Raw genomic sequence first — 23,014 nt, 5'->3', positions numbered from 1 at the left:
CCATGCAGTAAAGAGTTTTAAGTCATGATGTAATTTGAATGATTATAATTTATATCCACTGAACTGGGATGCTACCTCCAGTAAAGGCAAAGATGTAATAATTAATCACAGAATCTTTGATTGTGAATGTAAGCCTTATCTAAAACCAGAACAAGAACTCTGGGAAGGGACATTTATATTCCCATATTAAGAGTGGTTAGTAAGACTGAAGCTTTTCCACTTGTGAGGTGTGTACTTAACAGAAATACAAATACACTGACGGAACAGCATCAACTGGAAGGCCAGTTAAGGAAAGCCCTGTCCTCACAATAGTCATTACTTGCCACCCTTGGTGAGGAAGGTGGGAGAAGAAGAGTTCCATTTCCCTTCTCCAGCATTCCAACCATCAAAGGTCAGCTGGACTGTATGCCACAGACCCTCCAGACATGTGCCAGGTTTAGACTGGACACTAGAAAGAATTTATACCCAGAAAGGGTGATTAGCTATTGGAATGGGCTGCCCAGGGGGGTGGAGCAGCCACCAATGTGGGAGGTATTTTAGGGCAGACTGGATGTGGTGCTCAGTGACAAGGTCCTCATCGCAGCCTGTGGCTACCACAGGGCCACTGTGGTCACTCTGGATGCCGTGGTGGTGAGTGGGTACCAGGTTGGACTCAACGATCCCACAGGGCCCTGTTCTGCAGATATTCCAGAAACACAGGTTTAGAAATATTAGTAGCAATTACAAAGAGAACTAAGTTAAAACCAAAGGCCTTGTATGTATTGCCACAACATTCCCTGCCTTAAAAATCAGCAGGAAAGACTGTCCTGCAGAAGATGGAAATTACAGGGGTGCAAACAGGCACTGCTTGAGAGAGAGGATTGAACCCAGGAAGGGGATGGGTGAAGCATTTCACAGCCCAAAATCAGGGGAGGTTTAGGTTGCACATCAGCCCGTTGGCGTGCCCAGAGCCTGGGCAGAAGTCGGCTGGGAAGGACGGGCAGAGCCTGTTGAGCGGCGGCAGCTTGTCCTTCAGCAGCACCATGTGCAGCCAGGGGCTCTTCTGGCTGCCGCCGCTCTCGGTGCAGCTGCTGCTCTGGGCGCAGCCACTGTAGCCTTCCAGCCACGCTGCCAGGGACACAGGGAGCTGGGATGCGCTTCCCGAGGCCCTGGAAGAGCAGGAGCTGGCAGCACTGAGGGACGCCACGCTGGCGGTGGAGGCGCTGCCGTGGATGCGCGCGGCCGTGGCTCTGCTCGTCAAGAGCCTTGGGCCGGGCTGGGTCCTTGGCAAAGGGCGCAGGAGGCGCTGGGGAGAGGTGAGGGAGGGAGGGCTGGGGCAGGAGGGCCGGGGCCGGGAGCCGCCGAGGCCTTGGGCCGGCAGGGTGCGGGGCCGGGGCTGAGAGCCCCGTGCGGGAGCAGAGCTGGGCAGGCCCCGAGGGTGCTGGGCCTGCGGGGCAGCCCTTTGGCCGAGGCGCGGAGGCAGAGCGGGGGCTGAGCCCGCGGCCGGGCAGCAATGGGGCCCGGCTGAGCCGCGGGGAGCCCCGGCAGAGGCGGCCGGAGCTCTTGCTGCTGCAGCCTCTGCCCGGGGCAGCCCGGCCGGGCCCGAGGCTCTCTGTGCAGGAGAGGCCACAGGCGGCGGCAGAGGGCTCGGCCCCTGAGGCCCCCGTGCCCCTTGCATGGGGCTCCCTCCCCGTGCTGTGCGTTGCAGGAGAAGAGCCGGAGCGCCTCGGCCTCTGCACGGCCGTGCTGCCAGGGCCGCGGCTGCTGCGAGGAGCTGCTGCAGCTGCTGCTGGAGAACCGGGCCCCGATGAGGCAGTGCCTGCGCCAGAGCTCCGGGCAGAGCCCGGTGCCCAGAGGGAAGAGGCCAAGGCGCCCTGGCACTCACAAGAGGAGACTCCATTTCTCGCCTCCCCTCTGACTCTCCAGCCCCAGATCGACTCTGGCCTTGCTGGACATGGCAGGGAATGCGTGACCAGTGCTGAGCCCGGGCACTGGGACATTCCTGCCCATAGGTGTTAGGAACCCCTCTGTTAGTTGGAAGAAGAGGTTTCCCAGAAGTCTCACCCCCAACGCCACCCCAGTTCCTATTTTTTCCAAGAGTTCAAGTTTAGTACTTTTAGGCATAGTCTTCCCAGTCGTGTTTTTGCCCCGTAGCTGAAACTAGAAATACTAGTCTAGTTCAGTGAAGTACATGTTTCCTAAACAATCCTGTGTTTGATTACTGTTCCATATGAGAATTGACAGGATTTTGAGTGTTTATTTTATATAATGTAAATCAAAAATTATGTATCAAAAATTTAAAAAAAAATCCACAAACATACACAAAGATACCTAGAAATCTGCCTTCTTTTTGTGTTGTGCACATATTTTTCAGTGAGCCTTTGCACACTCAGAACTACCAGAACAGATGGAATTCAGAAGTTGTTGTGAAGGTCAATATATAAAATACAACAATTTAGGGTCCAAGACTTTTCCAGGAGTCCCAGACACTTTACAACCGGGACCAGTTTGGAAATGGGACTGATCCAAGCAGTAGGTTTAGCTCAAGATTTGAGAAGTGCTGAAAAGTTCCAGTACTCATTTAAGTATTTGCTTAAAAATATCTCTGCTGTGGGTTTTCCTGTGACATAGGGTATCAGGGGCGCTTTTGGGAGGTGTCACAAAGGGAGCAGAACAAACCCCTGCCCTGTTCTGCAGCCATTTCAGAAACACAGATTTAGCAGTTTTAGTAGAGATTGCCAAGTGAAGCAAGAAAAAAAGGGCTATATGTATTTCCACAGCATTCCCTGCCTTAAAAATCAGCAGTGCAAATTGTGCTGAAGAAATGAAGATGGAATTCACAGGAGTGTAAATAAGCAGTGCTTGACAGAGTGGATTGAATCCTGGAATTTGAAGGTTGAAGCATTTCACAGCCCAAATCCAGGGAATAAATAGGTCCTGGCAAGTGCCACTGAGGGAAGCACCAGCACAAAGAAAACTTAGGAACCTAAAATCTATGGAAAGAAAAGGCACAAGAGTCAGACTGGGTGAAGAGAGGTTGCAGGTGAGCTGTGTGTTGGAGGCAGGGCAGCCTTGGGGCGTTTGTGCTGTGGGAGCAGACGGCCGGCATGAGAGTGTGGCTCAGGCCCCTTCCCCAGGATGGCACCTGGGTCAGGCCACGAGGAGCAGAAGTGCTCCACCCACTGCCTGCTGCTGGAGCACCAGCTGGGAATGGGCTTTCCAGCTTGGCAGCAAGGCTTCCGCATACAGAATTTTCAGCGGGTAAGAGGGGGTTTCACTCGGTATCGTCTTCTCTGTTTTCTGCTCTCCTTCCTCTTCTGTTGCTGCTCTTTCCGGGCTCTGGCCATGGTAGATGTGATGCACTGAGAATCCAGAAAGTCCAGCAGCTTTGCCTTGGAAATTTTAATGCCATCCTGTTTGAGCTCTGCGTGCAGATCAGCCAGTTCGATGGGCTCGTAGAAGAGAATCCTGTTGTACAGGGCTGTGTTTGAGCGGATGTAGCACCTTACCGCCTCCAGTTTTTCCTCCTCCCGAGCTGCTGCTTGAGATGCTGGAAATTCCTCTTCCTCCTCCTCAGATGTAAAAGCACAGGTTTCAAATCCATTCACGAAGGAACTAAAAGCAGGACAAAACAGACCAGAGGTCAAGGAAAGAACAGGCCAACACGGACAGGACCAGAGCTCCCAAAAATCCCTGATGGTGAAGCCCTATGACTTCCCTCTGTGGAATCACACACCCTGCACTACCAACACCCACAAAATAGATGAGGCAGAACACAGCAGGGCTTCTGCAAACTTCCCATCCCAGCCAGGACAGCACTGGTACAACTCACCTAGCCCAGAGCTGTATGGAATTTCTGTCTCCTGGCCCTTCCCTCCTGGCAGGTTCTGCCAAGGAGTGCTGTTCTGTCCTCTCCCAGTTCCAGCTGCAGGTTCTCAGGCAGCACAGAGTGTTCCATGTCACTGACATGCAGACCAGGCATACCAGATTTGGGCCTTGCTCATAAGCAGCCCTTTTATGTTCTGAGAATAGTTCCGTGGGAATTAGACTGAAAATACAAAGCCTGTTTCTTTTGTAGGAGTGTGCTGACCTCTACATGACACACTCAGTGAGGTAGCCACTGTAGGCCACAGGGACACTCATGTCTGGTTGCCTTATTCCTACCTCATCTCTGTCCTGCACCTGAGTTTTTTGTCTAGGATTTCAGTGCCTCACCTCTGTGAACCAAAGGAGATGTCACTTCCATTCACTGAAGAACCTGCTGACTCCTGGGATGCTGGGAGCTCCTCGCCATCAGCTGCCAGGGACACAGACGGCCTTTCCTGCTCTTTGCCTCCTTCTGGGTGATGTGTCACTTTAGTTCTGTCCTTGGCTGTGGCACAACCTATTCCATGGGCTGCACCATCAGCCTCATCCCTAGGGAGCACTACAGAAGCCTTGGCAAGCTGCTTCCTCTTGCCCACAGCCCGCGGGGCGCTGGCACGGTTCCTGCCCGCAGCCCCGCCTGCCTTTGGCTGCCTCGGCCATTTGGCCGGGGACTTCCGTGGGAGGGGCTGGGAATAGGGGATTTCATCCTCAAAGTCAGAGTCCCCATCCCGGTGAGTGTACTGAAATATCTCCTTCAGCTTCCACACCATTTGGCGTTTTGGGAGAGCACGGACACCGAATCTGAAAGAGAAGGTGGGAGTTTAAATTACAGTAATTTAACTGCACCTTCCATTGTCACAGCTCAGCAAGAAGTTCAGGCCAGGAAGTGCAGCTGAAAAAGTGTGATGTGACTTCAGAAGGCACTGGCTGGAGCTTCACCATGGTTCCCCTACTTTCACACTACTTGTCAGCAGGTTCTTCTTGTAAAGACCCATCCTGGGGGAGGTAATGCTCACCTGCTCAGCTCCTTCTTCAGCTGTGGGGTCTCCATCATGGAATAAGCTGGCATGGGTGTCACTGGAGTGCTGGGGGATCTGTTGCTCTCCTGACAGGAGCTGTTGTTCTTCTGTTCTGCAGCAGAATGACATTACTGTGATGAGAATCAGTACAGAAAGGACTTAAAATGGCTGGTAACTCCTCCTCTTGGCAGAAATCTAATATTCTCTAATAATTGTTTAATAGGAACTAGTTCCTCATAAGCTGCTCTAGTTATTACTCAGCTTCATACTGGATAGAATAGTCAGCACTTTTTTTCCGCCCTTAATTGGGATACTTGGTTTTCATTGACTTTACATCAGAAACAGTTTTAACTGGAACACATGTCACATCTGAAAATGAGGCCATTCAGGGTTTTGTTAGAACAGGCAACATTTAGAAAGCAGTTAAAACCAAGTTTACTGAATTCTGTGCAGTGGTCCTTCTGCCAGGAAGGAAATTTCATAACGGAGACTTGATGCATAAAAAATTGAGCAAATCAAGCTACTGGGGTCTGGAGTTAAGATACTGATTTAATGATACCAGTTTACTGATACTGTGAAGCACAGCCAGTCTCACACATTGTGTTCTAATCACCCCTTAAACGAATCATTTAGTATGGCATAATTAATAATGTATTTAATTAGATACTGCAACATCAATTACATCATTCCACTGGCAAGCAGGCTGGAGCCTATGTTTTGTTCTGTTTTGGCTGTTTTTCTTCTCTATCCATGAACCTATAGCTTCTGCAAGGAGTCCTGTCACTACCAAAGGAATGGTGACAATGAAACAAACACAGCTACACTCCAGGAATCCCACATCTGGACAGGTGCTTTCCCATAGCAAATGCCTGCACCTTCTTTGTGCCTGGCCCTCCCAACTGCTTTGCATCAGAAAGCCCAAAGACCCTTTCAGTATGTCAAGTGCATCACAGGTAAGATAATCACTGAAATAAAAGCAATTTAAGCTAGCCCAATAAATCTAGTATCAATACAAGCTCTCACCAGGAGTCTTGACAGGATCGATCCGACCGGCCTCTGCTGCAGCTGCCAACCTCTGAGACAGAGGAAGAATCTCTGGAAGCTGGTCTTCCTCCTCTTCTCCATTCCAGTCATCCCAGATTTTGGAGTCCAGGTAACTGGCTCTGCTGCCCACTGATGAACAGGGCTCAATAGGGCTCTTCTCAGGGCAGTGCAAAGTTGTTCTCCTGCCAGCAGGAGTTCCTTGGAGAGGGGTGCTGCCCTTAATTCCAAGCACCTGGACTGGGCTCTCCCCCTGCTCCTGCCAAGAGCCAGGGCTGGGGCTGCTGGCTGTGCTGACCTGGCCACAGCTGTGGCCGTCACCTCTGGCTGGTGACAGACAGTCAACGAGCCAGCAGTCATCAACAGGGATTGGGGGCTCCTCACACAGCAGGACACTGCTACCCACAGAAGGCAGACTTACTTCCCTGTCACTGTCATCCAGCTCAACCACACTGACGTTGATTTTATCTTCTAGTGGCTGCTCCTGGCACGGAGGAACCAGTGTGGGTAAACCTGAGATATTGGCACATTTGCTTTCCGTGCTGGTGTGGCCAGGGGAGAGGAAAACTGGATCTACTGGAGAAACTGGAAGGGAGTTCTTGGAAAAGGATTCTGCTGCTGGGCTGCTGGGTAAGCTCCTTCCACTGGCCGAGGTCTCCATTGGCAAATGTTTGTCTGACAATGTTGTTTCATGAACTTTTATTAAACTTCCAGTCATTTCATGATTACTATTACCTGCTGCTATGTTCTTTGTGCTGAGTTTAGATCCTGAACCCTTTAAAGAATCAATACTTGTGACCTGAGTCTGTGTTGAGAGGCTTCTGCTTTTGGTCAGAACTGGTGTTCCTGGCACAAGCCAGGAGGTGTCTGGAGACGTTTCATTACTGAGCCTTTTCCCAGGGCTCAAGTTTGGACTCTGTCTGATCTCTGTACAAGCACCTGTTTGTCTCCTAAGAGGAAATACAGGGGACACCTTTACATCACCACTTACACACACTGTGTCTGTACTGCCACATGAAATCTGGGCTGATCTCTGCTCTGTTTCAGGAACTGGTAAGTTAAGGTCAGGTTTTGGTATCTCAGGACCTTGTTTCATGTCTGTATACTTCAGGTGCACAGGCATTTCCATTTTCTCCAGAGCAGAGTCAGACTCTGGCAACTTCTTGCCTTGTTGTAACTCCATTTCATCATCATCAGAAGATAAAACAATAGCATCACCCTCCTTGATCCCCTGAGCTGCAGCATCCTGAGTCCTGCCTGGTGATGATAGCACTGGGACACGTGTGTTCTTGTTTGATTCACTGTGAGGAAGCTCTGCTGGAAAAACTCTGATCTTGTTTCTTGATGCAGCACCCAGCTCCTTGGCTTTCTGGGAGTGTATGTCATAAGATGGAAATAATTTTTCCTTTCTGTTTTGCTTTGGTGTTGACACGTGTTCCCTGGCTAATTTTCCTTCTGATTTTGGAGATGCAGGTGAAGAGCCAAGAGCAGGAAAAAGGGACACATAAGGCTGGGCAGTTGGACTCCCACAGAATCCATTCTTCCACACAGAGCAGTCTTTTTGTGACTTGCTGAACAGAAGTGAATCATTAAGACCAATATGCTTTTCACTAGGGGACTTTCCTGATTCTTTGGTAACTTTCACTGGGGAAGGCTCACAGTGATCTCCCTGAGAGGCAGAAAACAAACGTTCATAGCTGCCATTTATATCAGTATCACCCTGGAAACCAGGAAACTGATCTTCACAGGGATCTGCCTTGTCATGTGAGACCTGAGGTGACCTGGAATCCTTCACCTCCTCACATCCCCCAAGAGTCCCTCCTTCATTAGCACCATGGGATGTTCCATCCCATTTCTGAGGTTCACTGTGGTGAGGCACAATAGTGGTCTGTGGATCATTCATGCTCTTGCACTTATTTACATTCTGCATCTTCTCTTTTTGTGCATACAAGTCACACTTAGATCTTTCCACATGGTTGCCATCCCTCAGACCTTTGAAGCTGTTGCTTACTGAAGCAGATTCAGGTCTCTTTACCTCCTCCTGCTCAGTTTGCTGGTTTGTACCTTGAACTGCCTCAGTGTCACTGCAGATGCTGCAGTGTGTTCCCTTGCTTACCTCTCTTTCACCCTGAGCCATCTTTCTCTGAGTTGCAGCAAACTCATAGATTTCCTCCAGCTCTTGTTCTCCCATCTCACTGTCATCCTCCTTCTGGCACTCAGGGCTCAGCATAGCTACTTCTTCCTCATCTTCACCCACCCACACTGACTTCAAGAGGTCTTGGAAGTTCTCAGCTCTGTCCTCACAATCTTCATCACCCCTCACAGAGATAAGATCATCTTCTGAATCCACTCCAGAGGACACCTGGCTCTCTCCAGTGTTTTTTTCACACTCTGCCATTAGTTCCCTCATACCAAACCTGCAAGGATACAATAGTAACATTAGTATTTCCTCCTCCAGTATTTCTTTACCATTTGGCTGTCAGATCATTTTTGTGGGCTTTGTAAGGAATTTACACGAGGATATTGAGTTGAGTTTCCTAAGATGTACAAGATGCAGTGTACTCCTAAAATTCCAAATACCCTTTTCCAGGTGTCACTCACATGAAAGTGTCAGGCACATTCTTCCTTTTCTGTGTTTTGAGACTGACTACACTAAATCCCCTAGGCAATGGGAAAGTCCCATGGAATGGCTGGGGCTGAATAATATCTACCACGTGCAAGATTCCTGGCTTTTTTTGGAGTGACAGGGCACCTCTCTATATACATTTGGCAGGCCCCAACCATGTCCCACCCATATCTCAGCAACTGCTCCTGTTTCAAGCTCGTAGTGCATGCCTAGGACCATGACTGAGAGTATGGCTGACACAACACAAAGCCTGAGCATCCAATACATTCTGCAAGTGTTGTTCAGATGAAGTGGGAGTTGTGCTCATCATGTTCAACATCAGATGCCAACAGACATTCTGAGACAAAACTCAGCCAAAGTCTGCTAAGCATATACTGAACACAGAAATCTCATACTGGCAGAAAAGCTGAGGGCACGATGTCCTTACAGACGAGTTTCATTTAAGATGTAGCAAAGGACTATGGAATTTGTAAGCCACTAAAATTGCAACGAAAGATCTCAAACTGGGCTTTGTGTGGCTGAAAGGCTGAGGGGGTCCAAAACATGCTCAGGGTACACACCTGGCAGCCAGGGCCTGCAGCTGGGGCCGCAGCCCAGCAGGGAAGTTGGTGTCAGCAGCATAGAGGTACCGCAGGAAGGCAGCCACAGCCTCGGCCGACACATCACTCAGCAGCACCCGCTGCGTCGCTGCAGCCCCATCCTCCTCCACCACCAACCCCTCGCTGTGCACCTGGGCCAGAGAAAGCAAAGTCTATTTGGTAATAAAGCAACACAACACCTACATTCATCCTTGTTCCCATCAGCTCCTTCCATTCACTCATGCCCAGCCCTGGGACCAGGGTGCCAAGGCAGGGCAGTTACGCAGAGCTCCCTATGGAACAGGCCATGTCCTTCCTGACCCTATGGCTGTTAATTTTGTTTAACTACTTGCCTTAGTCACCTTATGAAAGGTGGTCTTAGAGTTGTCCACTTAGTTTTGCAATCAAATTACTTCCCAGCCCAATTTCCATCTACACCTCTCTTTATGAGCTTCATCTGGTCTGTTTTGAATTTACCTGGAGCAGGCTGGGAGCTATTTAACCTAAAATGCTCTGGGAACATAAGAACTCCTTCACTAGCCCTGCAAAAAGCACAGTCAGTGCAGGCACCTCCAAAGCAAGAGTGACAAAACCTCTGTGTAGACTATTTTAAAGTACTTCCCAGAAACTTCCTATTCCCTTCTCACACTTCCCAGCCTGGGTGACAAGCAGGACATACCAAGACGGACAAGGCAGTCTGTGCTTTCACAGGGACAAAAATGCAAGGACAAGAAGCACTTTGACAGCTTCCTTCATTGCTCATGAGGGGAATGCAAGGATCCTTGACTCCCCATAGCCTGAACAGGATAAAGTAGCACATAAAGATATCCCTGAACAGGATAAAGTAGCACATCTTTCACTGCTTTGTCAGGATTTATTCTGGTTTCCTAAGCTGAAAAACCACCACAGGTCCCGAGGCAGCTGCCACGAAGCCCAGCAGTGTTCTGTGCTGGTTTGGGGCACTGGCTGGCTGTGGGAGGGGGCAGTGTGGGCTCTCCTAACCAGGAGCAGAAGGAATGGCAGCAGCACTCACAGCCTGAGCCGCTGCTGGACACCGCGCGTACAACACGAACAGGTGGGCGTAGAGCACGTCCCCACTGTCCACCTGGAACTGGACATCACTCAGGTGGGGGTTGTTGACCATGGCACCAAAATCTTGAGCCAGCAGCTGGAGAGAGGACTAGGACACAGAAGGAACACAAAGGTCTTAGGTTACAGCTGTCAATCACTTTTCCAGAAAAATAAGAAGGGAGTAACCCAGTTTATCAGCACTGCTGTGCTGCAGGACCAGCCTGGACACACCACCTCTGCCTCCTGAAGACAATCAGCAGCTTTATGAATTTCAGGTCTTCCACAGGACAAACAGACAAGTCTATCAGACATTCCTGCTTTGTTTTCCTCTACTTTTTCACAGCCTGCCCATTGTGGAGAAAGGGCAGTTATGTTGTATTCTGCTGTACTTGTGTCACAGCACATTATCACCCTCAGATCTCACCACATGTTTCCTGCTGTGGTCTAGCCACAGCCTATAGCTGGCCTCTTGATATACTGCCTCCCACCACAATTTTAGGAAACTGTAACTTCCACTTCAACAGACTTGAACTCAATTCACTATAATCAGGGTGACAGGAAAGAGAATGACTCAGTACAGAGTAATGAACCTTCTCTCTTTTCACTGTCTAGCAATGACAGCTGAGAAGAGCAGTTCTGCAACAAGAGGCCCCCATAGAATAAAACTAATGTAGGCATCCAATTCAAAGGAATTAATGATTATGCTACTGAAACCTCTTTTGTAAATTCCATTCCATTTTAAAAAAGAAACACAACTTTTATTATCATTCCAGAAGCCCTGGCTAGAATTTTGGGTAGGGCTGAGTTACCTGGTTATGGTGACAGTAAGGTCAGGCTTGGGGTATGCTGCCCTAGACAGCAAGGATGGCAGATCAGCTCCTCTGGAGCTGCTCCCAGGCATCTCCTGAAGACTCAGATCCCTCCTGGTGTTCCAGCCCTGGAGTGCTTCAGGGAAGTCTGAAACACTCTCAGATCACAGCTGGGTTGAGACACTGCCTGACTGCACATGGAAACCAGTTTATGGTTAACACCCGAATCACTGACCTTGTTTGTGCTTTTCAAACCTACTGCAGAGCTGAGGAATGGCAAGCTTTATTCCAGGGAACACCTGCAGGAGATGCAGTTCCATCTGGAACAATGCAGCTCTTCATTTTCTTAGCAGGTTTCCACATTAGCAGTGGGCTGTGGAGAGCCAACCCTTCAACCTGCTCCAGCCAGCAGGAATTAGCAGTACACACCGAACACTTCTCCCAGCTTTCATGGGTGGGCTAGGGAACATTCTGCATGTTGTGGCAGTGCTGTGGTCTGATCTCCAAAGGGAAGACAGGAAACTCAGTTTGGATCTAATCTGATTCTTCTTGCTTTCTTATTCTTGGCAGGTGGGATACCTGTGAGGCTGCTGTGGGGCTGCCAGCAAACACAGGCTCCTGATGTGACATTCCAGGCAGCGAGCCCAGAACGGCTTTCCTGCTGGTGCTAAAAATTATCAATCAAGAATGGGGAAATCAAACAAGGCCAGAAACTCCTGGCTGCTCCATTCTCTGTGCAAGGCAAAGAAACTGGCCAGAAGACAGCTCTGAGCAGGTATGAGCAGTGGGTTGGAGAACACACCAGAACATTCTCTCCTGGACCCACTGATGTGACCAAGGGTAACATGACACAGGGGACATGTTACCAATGCAATGAGTACATCTGCTCTACACAGTTATACTTTTCTCTCCCACTGGCACTCCAGCTTTTCAATACTTCATTCACTCAGGCAAACTATAATGGAAACAAACACACTCTAAAAAATTATCATACTGATTTTTCTAGGAGCAACTGAGTTTCAACAATGTGAGAACAGTTTCTATACTGCTAAAGGCCTCTGGTTTAACAGAAAAACAGAACAAGACCTTTTCCCACTAAGGATAATTTTTTTTAATACCCCCAAATAATATCTAGAGTTTCTGTACCAAGTAGCTGGGATGCTCAAGTTTAATACCAATTCTCATCTGAAGGAACTGTCTCCTTTTAGAAGTATTTTAATCCTTTAAGCACAATATGGAAGCATGTTGTCAGAGCATCAAAATTTATCTAGCACCAAAATGTACTTCCTTTCAGGGCATGATTATTTATTATCAAACAAAAGATAGTAAGTTTCATCAGATAAAGTGGATGACCTTGATAAGAAAATGAATTAGTTTTATTTTGTATGAAGTTCAATTGAATAAAACTGACCATACCTTCAGGGAAAATTACACATCCTCTGGTGCACGTGGGATAAGATGACATCTACAGAACACCACAGGCTTGATAAAAAAATAATCTGCGATTCACTAGGTTGTTTTTCTTACTCAGTCACCATTAAGCCCACACTGATTTTCAGACTAGATCCTCTATGTCCCCACAATTCAGGATTTTCTACATCAAACCCTTTAAAAGCTCAACTAGCAGCAAAAACTGCTCATCTTCCCTCACAACTTTCCATTATCTACCAGGCTTTTATGTCAGGATTTAGTACAAGTCAAGCAGTCCCTGCAAGAACTCCCCCTCCCACTGCAGGACACGGTGTGGGGAAGAAGGAGTTCCATTCAGAACCACCCAGAGCTGGGAGCCCAGAGGGAACACCAGCAGCTTTGTCTCTCCTGGGCTCTGTTTTCTCCTGAATAACCTGGGCATTAAAGCAGCATACTGCATAACATGCTGCAGCTGCATCCCTGCTTCCTGCCCCCCAACACTCTCAGTGCTACAACACAACTCCCTAACCCTCACAGCCTGTCCTTCTGTTCCCTGGCATTTAAATCATCTCTCATGAGTAGGACAAGTGCTGAAAAATCCCCAGGCACTCGTGGGCTTCGATGGAACACCCCAGGTGTGCTGATCTCATCTGTGCCCATGATGAATCCTCAAGTCACTGTGAACCTCAAGCACCACTTTGTTTCCACAGAAAGGAATGGAAAATATTCCACATTTCTTTGAATTGCACAAATGCAACAGCTTTTTAAAAATTGTTATTGACTAATACATAGAGTGGAAAAAAAGATTATCCTTACTCTGTTACTGCTGCTCCTGAGGAGGTTCTTCTCCTTGGATGGGGGCACAAAGCCACTACATGGAGGATCACTGGGAGTCAGTTCTTCTCCTGAGGGAAGAAAATGCACATCACAAATCACATTCAACTTCCTTGTGAGACAGAAAGAACTAAGAATTCCTAAGAGGATCCTTGCTGTGACAGCTGCTATGACCAGGCTGGCTGGGCTGAAGGCTCAGCCTCTCCCTCATGCTTTTATGCAGGGTTTGGCTCTGGGTTGTGACAGGCTGAGGGTACCTAAGCACCATTTCACTGTTATTTACATACATTAAAGGGCCAGGGACCATTTGCTGCAGTTTAGCAGGGGAAGTGAGGAGTATTATACCCAAGTGCAAATGCAGACAGGTGAGCTTAGGAACCATGTTGTCTTTCACAGATGAACAGGAGACACAGCAGATTCTGCTGAAGAGCCAGAGCATTTTAAGGGGTACCACTGCCCTTGAAATGTGCAATTGTGCACCACATGCAACTATGAGAGAGAGTTAGAGAGAGTATTAGAGAGTTTCCACAGAGGAATTCCAGATGTTGTATTTTTTCAACTCTGAGTAGGCACAGATAAACTTCAGGTTTGTGTAATTGATGTCCAACACAAAATCATCCCTCCCGTGCATCTCTCTCATCCGACTGTCTCAAGACCTGAAAAGACAGTGCACAGAACAGAAAGGCTGTCCAGGTGGAATCATGGAATCACAGATTGGTTTGAGTTGGAAGGGACTTTAAAGCCCATCCAGTTCTACCCTTGCCATGGGCAGTGACACCTTCCACCAGCTCAGGCTGCTCCAAGCCCCATCCAACCTGGTATTGGACACTGCCAGGGATGGAGCAGCCACAGCTTCTCTGGGCAAACCTGTGGCAGGGCCTCAGCACCCTCACAGGGAAAAATTTCTTCCCAGTATCTAATCTAAATATAACCTCCTTCAGTTTGAAGCCAATCTCCCTTGTCCTGTATGTCCTTGTGAAAAGTCCCTCTCCAGCTCTCTTGGATGCCCAAGATAAGCAGGAATGAAGATTTTGTTCCAGCTGTTGAACACATCCAGGCTCCCTCCTGGCAGAAAAATACTTTGGTATCTTTAATTTAAAAATAAAATTTAGTATCTGCTGCCCAGGAATTTTCTTAAAAGCTCGGATTTATGAATAATTTCAGAAATATCAGGCTGACTGTATCTACATCTTATTGCAGGAAAATGTGCCTCCACAGTATCACCTCTTGGATCAATACCCACAACCTGTGGGTGCTGCCATGGCTCTCTGACTCAGCCCAGCCACAGTCTGGCTCTGTGTAGCTGAAGGAATCGGGGGCAGGGCTCACAAAGCTGCCAGAACTCACCTGGCTGCTCTGCTGCCTGTACATGGCCAGTGTCAAGATTCCACTGAGTAAGGGTGAGCCCTTCCCTGGCCAACTCCACCAGGTCCTGCAGGGTCTGAATGTCCTTCTGGCTTGGGGATAAAAGCTGCCCATCTCCTTCAGGGCCTGGCTTGAATTCATCAGAAGTTTGGCCTCCAGCCTTTGTGCAGGTAGGTTCCTGAGAACTGAGGTCAGGCTGAGTTTGCTGCGATACTTCTGGCTGATGAGATCCCACTGATGGCTGAAGGTTCTCTGGCTTATTCTGATCAAGTGAGGAGGAAAAGAAAGACACCAATAAATTAGGTCTTGTTTTATGTATTTGCAGAGCTGGGAGTACAGTGTTCAGTTGATACTCCTGAAACATCCATGAAGGATCACAGAGCATTACCCAGGTATAGGGGATTCTGAGGAACAGCTCTCTGCAGTTCTATGAAGGACTCTCCAGAGATAAGACAGCTCTGAACAGAAGAAGGGAAACTACAACAGAAAATGCAGAAAAGTTGGTTTCTCCAGGAGCATGTCTGTGCAGGCAACTGCCAAGCAGGGAGAAAGGATGGGGGAAATGCTCCCAGTTCAACATCTAAATATTCCATTATAGCTGGAGTTCTTGGCAGAAGTCACAGCTGAAGCTCTCCAGGTGCTTCTGTTCCGAGTTCTGAAATGCTTTTGCAATTACATGTAACTAAATCAAACTTTCACCTTGGAGTGGGTATTTTCCAGGTTTGGTCTTTGTTTCCAAAAAAAATAATTTTGCTTGTTTATTTCTAAGTAAAAATAGTTCAGCCATTTCTGGATGAATGGAAATGAATGGAAAGAATCAGAGGAAAAACACACTCTTGCCATGATTTTAAAGGCCTTTCTGCTTTTTATTTTTAAACTTCACTGGCAGTTTTTGGCTTGAATGAAAAGTCAAAAATTCCTAGAACAAAGTCCTTCCTCTCCAGCCTCAACCTGCAACAAGTCAGAGAAACACTGGGCTTTCACTAGGGAAGAAGTATTAAATAAAGCATCTAAATATGCACAGTAGATTTTGAACAAAAGCACCAAATACTTCTTCAAGAGAAGAAAGAGTGAAGAAAGAGAAGTGATACTTGTCTTGAAGAAGAGAGACTGAAAGAGCTTCGTCTGTTTCTGTGGGCATTTTTATAAAAATACAGAGCACTGGAAGAGACAGATCCAGGTGGAAACAAAATGAAAGAGTGGAACTGAGACCTGGATCAAAGCTCGCATGCACCAGGAGGCAGTGGGATGCAGAGGAAAAGCCTGAGTGCAAATGATTTGCTGGACAACTCCAAGCACATCCACCTTCTCTGTGCTAGCAAATAACAGGCTTCAGTTTAAACTTTTCCCTCCAGTCCTTGCTAAGTGCAACACAGGCAAAGTTCACACTAAAAATTATGAGAAAGAAGTTCCAAGTGCAAAAAACAAGAGTCAGGCTGCTGTAAATCTGGACAAACTAATGGCACAATGAGCAGGATGAGGTCCCTTTGCTCAGTACTCTCCGTTTTCATCCCTTTTATTTTCTGAAAGCTCAAAAACCATGGTAACATGAACCTTGCTCTCTTTTCCAAAATACAGAAATGAAACTTCAAGATCCTCAAACCTGACTGTGTAAGACCAGGGAAGAACAGATCATGGGCAGTGAATGTGCAGAGAGAAGGGATCACTGGTTTACATTCCAAATGAGGAAACAGAAGGGATACCAGGCAAGTATCAAGAACTAGGGCACACACACATGAGAGCAAGGACAACAGAGCCCCACCTGCACAGGCTTCCAGGGTACAATTGGAGGGGTTAAGGCTGCAGTGTAGAATGATTCAGGGTCACAGGGTTCTGTCAGAGCACTGATCTTCCATAAACAGCATTTCTTGGCTTTGGACAATGGCAGGAGCCAGGTTGCTTTTTCATCCTCCAGAATCCTGCTAATGGGCAGCTGAGGGGTGGGAGGGAATTCCACCTCTTCTGTCAGCATCAGAGCTACCCGCTCCTGGATCCTCTTGTGGGCCTTCTCTGGGTCCTGGAGCAGCAGAGGTGGAGGGGCACTGGCACCCTTCCTACGCCTTTTTTTCTCTTTAAAAAGAAAAGGAACCCAAATAAGTGAACAGCTGAACACACAGGGCAGAGGAGATCAACACAGCAGCTTCTTCAGTGCTGTAATCAGTGACAACCAAAAGGCATGAGAACACAACTCTCAACATTGTGCAGGTAGTCCAAAACCTCACGTGGCCCTTACAGGAAAATTGAACTCCACCAACAGACCCATGAAGGACTCATTTTTTTGTGTTTTGGTCATGGGTGATATCAATCCACACCTCACACAAACACTGGGCAGCTTTTATTTTGAAATCTTGTGTCTTACTACCTTTGCCTCACTAATGCCCAGCCCCAAATCCAACTGGGAGTACCTATGGGCAGGAGCAGGGTTGTGAAGAGTAAAGTCTCCCCTCTGTACAGCTTTCAACCCTCTCCCCTGGCACCTGCCTGCCTTTTTCAACCATTCAGCACTCTGAAATGGTGAGGGCCTGCTCAGCAGCATGTATTGGACACACATGGCACTGCACGAAGGGTAAAATGATATGAGGTAATTCTGAAAAAGCTGCATTAATCCAGGCTGCAGCAGGAGGAATAGGAGAAGAATCTACTACAGGAGAAATAACAATCATATTTTCATGTTATTTCTCCTTACTTCCACAGTTCACAAGAAACAACAGCTTAAGACTATTTTACAGACTCAAAACAACAAATCAGTGAAAAAAAGCACAAGATTGCTGAAACCCATGGACATCCTGCAGTCATTTTGACAAATGCTGCATATTGTTGAAGCTCTGACAGCTTCAACAAACCAGAAACAGGGCTGTCATCCCTCCCATATCCAACAGGGAAGTTTTGGTGGAGAGCAGCCACCTTACTCCTGCAATAACACAGCCTCAGACACTAACCTGCTTTAACACATACCTGATCCTGGCTTCCATTTGATTGGGAAAGCAGCCACTGCTTTTGCATTTGTAATTGATTTTGCTTGTTCCCGCTTTTCTTGCTCCAACAGAGAGCGTGACATTGCCATGGCAACCTGCAAATCTTCATCCTTAGGCTCCATTTTGGCCCTCTTCTGTGTTTTCCTTGAGTCCTCATTGGAGGGGCCTTTCCGCTTTGCCCTGCTGGGCTGATTGCTGAAACCCAAGAATGCAGCAGGAAGTCCCAGTTAATGTGACTGGATCAGAAACAACAAACACTGAGCACTCCAGAGCAGCTGTTCCATTTGCTCAGAGAGACTCCCATGTCAAGCATAATAAAAAACATTCAGTACTTTCTTTCCTAGCAAAGAGCAAAGGATGTCTTATCATTCATGGAACTTAGAGATATTTAGAGAAGTCTTCTTTTGGGATGTAGGCATCTGCTATCTCTACCTTGAATGATTTTTTCTACCAAAGGGGAACAAACAAGTTGCAGTAGGGAGAAAACCAGATCACCAGAAAATGCCTTCCCAGCCCTCTGCTTCCATAAGGTACAGGCAATGGTCCTTCCTTGGCACAATAGGACCTATGAGCCCCTCCACAAAGTCACTCAGGCATGACTTGGTGCACTCTGAAGATTCTGCTCAAATCCAAGCGAGCAGCTCTGTACCAAGCACATTCCAAAACACTGTATCTGCTTCCTCTTTAGCTCGGGGTGAAAGGATATCCCAGGACAGCCATGAGCTGAGGAGCTGAAGCACTGGCACCACAGATCTCAGGAAAGGCTCCACACTTGTAGTCTGTGGTTTGCTCAATAAGCTCAAACACACCATTCAGCTTTACTGAGCAACTGCCTCACACAGCACAAATCATTCTGACAAACCAATGGAAGGTTATTTACTTCCCATTTTGCTCCTGCCCGCTGGCTTTTAAAGTCATCTACCACCTGACCTCTTCCGAGGGAAATTAAGATGATTTCTCCAACTGACTGCCACATCCTCCTCACCTGGTACTGGGTCACAGCTCTACTTGACCTGCTTTGGGCTCAGGGTTCACCCAGTGTGAGTCAGCCTTGCATTTACTGTTCTTTCTGACCTCCAGCACCTCCCAGGCCAAAGGAAGCAACCATCATTTTTTTTTTTTTCCTACCAGGTTACCTGGGACATTGAAGAGCTGTATCACCAAGTGTGGCCACCTGCAACTGCACTGCCTGAAGAAGCAGTTTAGGAGGCACATCCATCTCCACAGCACAGCGTTTCAGGTGACTGACTCGGCTCTGTGGGGTTTGGAACTGCTTCCCACAGATGGGACATTCAGGGACCACTGGCTTGCTGCAGGATGACATCTGTGTTTCTTCCATCTCATCCAGACACCTGGGAGACAATGGCAAAGCTTACCTATGGAGACTTTAAAGTGTCCATGCTAAGACTTAAGCCATTAAAATTAACAATAATAATAACAACAACAACAATAATAGTTTTAAAAGCACAATCATTTCTAATACTGGTAACAGCCACGAACATCCACTGAAGAAATAATAATTATGTGCTCACCACTGTGATGAACACAGCATGGAACAGTTACATGGAGATAATGGTCTCAGAGGCATATTAAAAACACACTGATCAAAGGCAAGTGTAGTGAATAACTTTAGAATCATAAAATCCCACAATGGTTTGGGGTGGAAGGGACCTTAAAGGCCATCTTGATCCACCACCCTGCCAAAGGCTGGGACACCTTCCACTAGAACAGGTTACTCCAGCCTTGCCTTGAACACCTCTAGGAAAGAAGAGTCCAACAGCCTCTCTGAACAGCACACTTAATGTGTGTCCATCACCTAATCCCTCCTTCTGCATTCATTCTAACATTCCAGCTCATTTTTAAACCCCTGCTAAACAGGAAAGGGAGCAGCTGAATTGACACCGTGCCCCAGAATGCAGCATGATGAACTACAAATAATTTCTGGCAGGCCAAAACTATGTAAAAATTTATACTTGTTCTTTTTCTGTTCCCTCCAACTCTTTTGAGTTTCACAACTCTTTTCAGGGTGTGAAATCCTGGATCTGCAGGATCTGTTACAAAAGTCACTCCCTGATTAAGTAATGACACACACAGGGATGTGCTAAGAGACCATTCAGCACTGGTGATTATTGGTGTGTCAGTGCATCTGTCCATCTACAGCTTCACTCTTGGGATGAAGGCTGCTACCGAAAAACCCCTGGCTAATATAACCTTGTATTCTCAACATATGATTACATGTTAATAGTTCAGAAAGTCTGACTTTCCAAAAAACATTTCTAGCACACTGTTACTGTTCTACAGTTTCTGTCCTCTCAAGCAGCACAAAATCTCTGAAAACAGAACAACAATAACACCTGGAAAGCTGCAGGTGCAAACGAGCCTGATCAATGGGAGCCACTCAGTAACATGATGTAGGACTGGACAATTTACACCACTCCTGCCTTCTAAAAGTGCTTAAATTAAGAATTTACAATCATTCAAATGTGTTGTTTCTGATGCTTTGTCAATGGAAAAGTGCAGAGTTTTAATTTCCAAAGTGTTGCCTGTACATAATATATTCTGTTTGATATTTATCACTAAGGAAATTGTTAAATGAAAGGCAGTAATTTCAACTGAGTAATCTCTCTGAGTAGTGTCACATTTCCCTAAGCAAACAGCTCAGATACAGTGACATACCAGATGTCCTCAGATGAATTTTTGCATAAGAGAGCAAAGACTTTGTTGGCTGAAATCAGCAGATCTCAAAATTTGCATTAGGGAGTCACCACTAGTGGAATCATTAAGGTTGGAAAAGACCTTACAGATGACCACAAAGATGCTCCCTTACAATGGCAGCTCCTCTGCCACACTGCTAATGAAAGCAGATTTGTACTGGCCACACACATGCAGAAGCCCTGCAGTGCAAGGCACTCAGCCTCTGCTTTCACATCAAAATGACTCATTAATTCAAGCCATAAAGGTAATTCATTATTCAGAATCCCTGCTCCCACTTCCTTCCATAGCTGGGCTGAGTGAGGAGTCTATGGGGGGCTGGATGAAAGGACAGGTCCTGCTGGTGTTTGACCTGTTGACGTGCTGCTCTCGTCGCAGGGTGTTCATGGCTGTGAGATCCTTCTGGCAGATCTGACAGAAGAACAAGCCTGCATCCTCCAGGCTTGCCAGGGCTTCCTCCTTGGATTCCTGCTGAAGAGCCAAAGCCAGAGCAGTGTCGTGTTCCACGGATGGGAGATGGTGGGTATCTGGCAGAGAAAGCAGAGATGATACAAGATGGAAGTTGAGAAACTACTGCACTTGTCGTTATTAGCTTATTAAACTAGACACACAAAAATCCACTGCAATCTTTCTCTTGCATCTTCACATCTGATCTCTCACCAGGAAAGGTACAGTCTGCTCCTTTCCAACACTCCAAGACTGGACCAGCCCACGAGCAGGAGGTGACAATTTGCTCACAGTGCATCACATGTCAGAGACAATGGAGGGACAGTTTTGGCTGAAGTTTCTGGGAGAATATGGTATTTTATACATCAAATGTATAACACAGCAGATTTTCATGTCCATACAGAACCAACAGGGACTTGATCTATAAAGAACCAACCAGAGTAAATTTGCTGTGAATTCAATTTATCAGCACAGAACATATCACCTTAGAGAGTGCCTGGAGATATACCAAAAATGGGACTACCTAAGAGCTGCCTAACAATGTCTCAAGGGAAGGATCACTGATCCTGCTGGAATTTCAACCTGTTTCCAAAAAGACAATTATTCCCCTAGAATTTACATGAGGTTAACCCAGTCTTAGAGAAGAGCTGGGAAAAAAGTATGGATAATTCTTTAACAAAGTTTTCTCAGGGAACTGAAGTGATGATTTGCACACCAAGCCACTAGGCCAGCCAGGAACAAAGCCCTGGCATCCAGGACTGCTCTTCAGGCAATCATTCTCACCAGCTACTCATTCTGCACACAGCAGAGCTAAGAGGAGACACGTACCATCCTCGGGAGGGTTCTGCTCCTGGCTCCTGGCAGGGAAATCCCTGCTGGCTGCAGCCTTTGGCACGCTCCCATCCGAGCTGTGTTTCAGCTGCTCGGGTGCCACCCTCTTGAACTGTTGCATTCTCTCCACCACCAGCTCTGCCACCCGCACCTTTGGGGTGGGTGAGGAGCAGGTTCCTGGAGGAGGAGCAGGAAGGAAGGGTAAGGCAGTCTGGGAACAGCCACTCGGAGGATTTACTAGAGGGGGAGAAAACATGAGTTTTACCAGGCAGTTTTAAACATATACTGAAAGCTGCTGGGAGGCCCTTCCCTGAAAGCAGTCTGGGCCAGCCTCAGTTCTGCAACAGCCATTCTTGGAGAAATGAACAATTTGCGTAGCCACAGTAACAACATCAGAGTTCTGTGCTACAGGGGCATTTAGAGACATGTGTATCCCTTTTACAGACAGGAATATTAAGGAAGCCTTGCATGAAAGTCTCTAGCAGGGACATGGCAGGCAGGCCCACAGCCCTGCTCTCCCAGCATTCCCACCACACAATGGCCCATTCCTGACTCACCTAATTTATCAGTTTAAGGACTTCCATCACTGGTGACTGCATTCTGGCCATCATGCTTAACAGTTACTGAAGGACTAATCCTGTATGAATTAATCTAACAAATTAATCCAACACCTTACTTAACTAATTCATGTTTTTGCCCTTGACAATATCCAGTGACAACATGCCACCATACAATGAAGTGCTGAGTGAAAAAGCACCACAGTATACTCTGAGCTTGCATCTAGATGACCTAGATAAAAAGAGAAGTTTTTTTTCTCAGTTCTGATACTGAGAAAAGAACAGTGAATTATGACTGGCTAACAAATCACTTTGTAAGGCTTCACCTTACTGAGAGACATCTGCCTGCAGCACAGAACACATTCCTAGGTTAAACCCATGTAAGGGGCAAGCCTGCCTCCAATAGTGCTACTGTGGCCTGTCCAGATGGATTTCTCAAAACCTTCACTGAGCTATAGTCCTTGCAGTCCCTGTATATCTTCTGTTTGAACAATTTCAGGTCACTCACCTGTCAGAGGCCTCTGGCTACACTCAGTGGTTCCTGTGCTCAGCTGGCTGGCAGGGAGAGGGCTTCTTGCTCCATCCCCCTGTGCAGTCTCACCACTACAGGCTGCAGCATCACCATCTTCTTTGTGCAACAATGTTTGCTTCTTTGGACTCAGATCTTGAGGCAAGTTTGTCTGCTTCAATCCTGCTAAGTGATGATGCGTTTGGCTCCTAGCAGCAGCTTTGCCTCTTCTTAATTTGCTTCGTGTTGTGCTGCTCTTTGGCCTGTTCTGAACCCTCTTTGTTGCCTCAGCATCCCCATTTTTCTTTGCCCTACTCAAAATATTTGCCCACAACTCTTTAAAATCATTGTCCTGTTCATCCATTGGCTTTCCAGCAACACTGTG

The 23,014-nt window shown here is 47.3% G+C and overlaps 1 protein-coding gene across 1 annotated transcript; it reads right to left on the bottom strand.

Moving 5' to 3' along the window:
• Positions 1-2,322: 2,322 nt before the first annotated feature.
• SLX4 (SLX4 structure-specific endonuclease subunit) lies at positions 2,323-23,014 on the bottom strand. The gene is made up of 14 exons (XM_062503359.1): positions 22,630-23,014; positions 21,562-21,801; positions 20,639-20,813; positions 18,711-18,926; positions 17,555-17,769; positions 16,362-16,669; positions 14,582-14,861; positions 13,217-13,305; positions 10,144-10,290; positions 9,093-9,262; positions 5,889-8,323; positions 4,863-4,977; positions 4,195-4,647; positions 2,323-3,594 (listed from the first exon to the last, which is right to left on the bottom strand). The coding sequence occupies exons 1-14, from the start codon at positions 22,991-22,993 to the stop codon at positions 3,234-3,236; spliced, it is 5,568 nt and encodes a 1,855-aa protein (XP_062359343.1). The 5' UTR covers positions 22,994-23,014; the 3' UTR covers positions 2,323-3,233.

The sequence above is a fragment of the Cinclus cinclus genome, chromosome 16 (genome assembly GCF_963662255.1).
Source record: "Cinclus cinclus chromosome 16, bCinCin1.1, whole genome shotgun sequence".
Classification (NCBI taxonomy): domain Eukaryota; kingdom Metazoa; phylum Chordata; class Aves; order Passeriformes; family Cinclidae; genus Cinclus; species Cinclus cinclus.
This window is presented reverse-complemented; position numbering and strand designations above follow the sequence as displayed.

Bases quoted from the DNA above. Each gene is read 5' to 3' on its own strand.
- SLX4 (XM_062503359.1), bottom strand. From the start codon at position 22,993: ATGGATGAACAGGACAATGATTTTAAAGAGTTGTGGGCAAATATTTTG. The intron at 10,291-13,216 runs GTAAGGATAATC...TCTGTGTCCTAG, and splicing joins TCAGGAGCAGCAGTAACAGA to TCCTCTCTCCAGCTGCTGGC. The intron at 9,263-10,143 runs GTGAGTGCTGCT...TCTCTGGCCCAG, and splicing joins GTCCAGCAGCGGCTCAGGCT to GTGCACAGCGAGGGGTTGGT.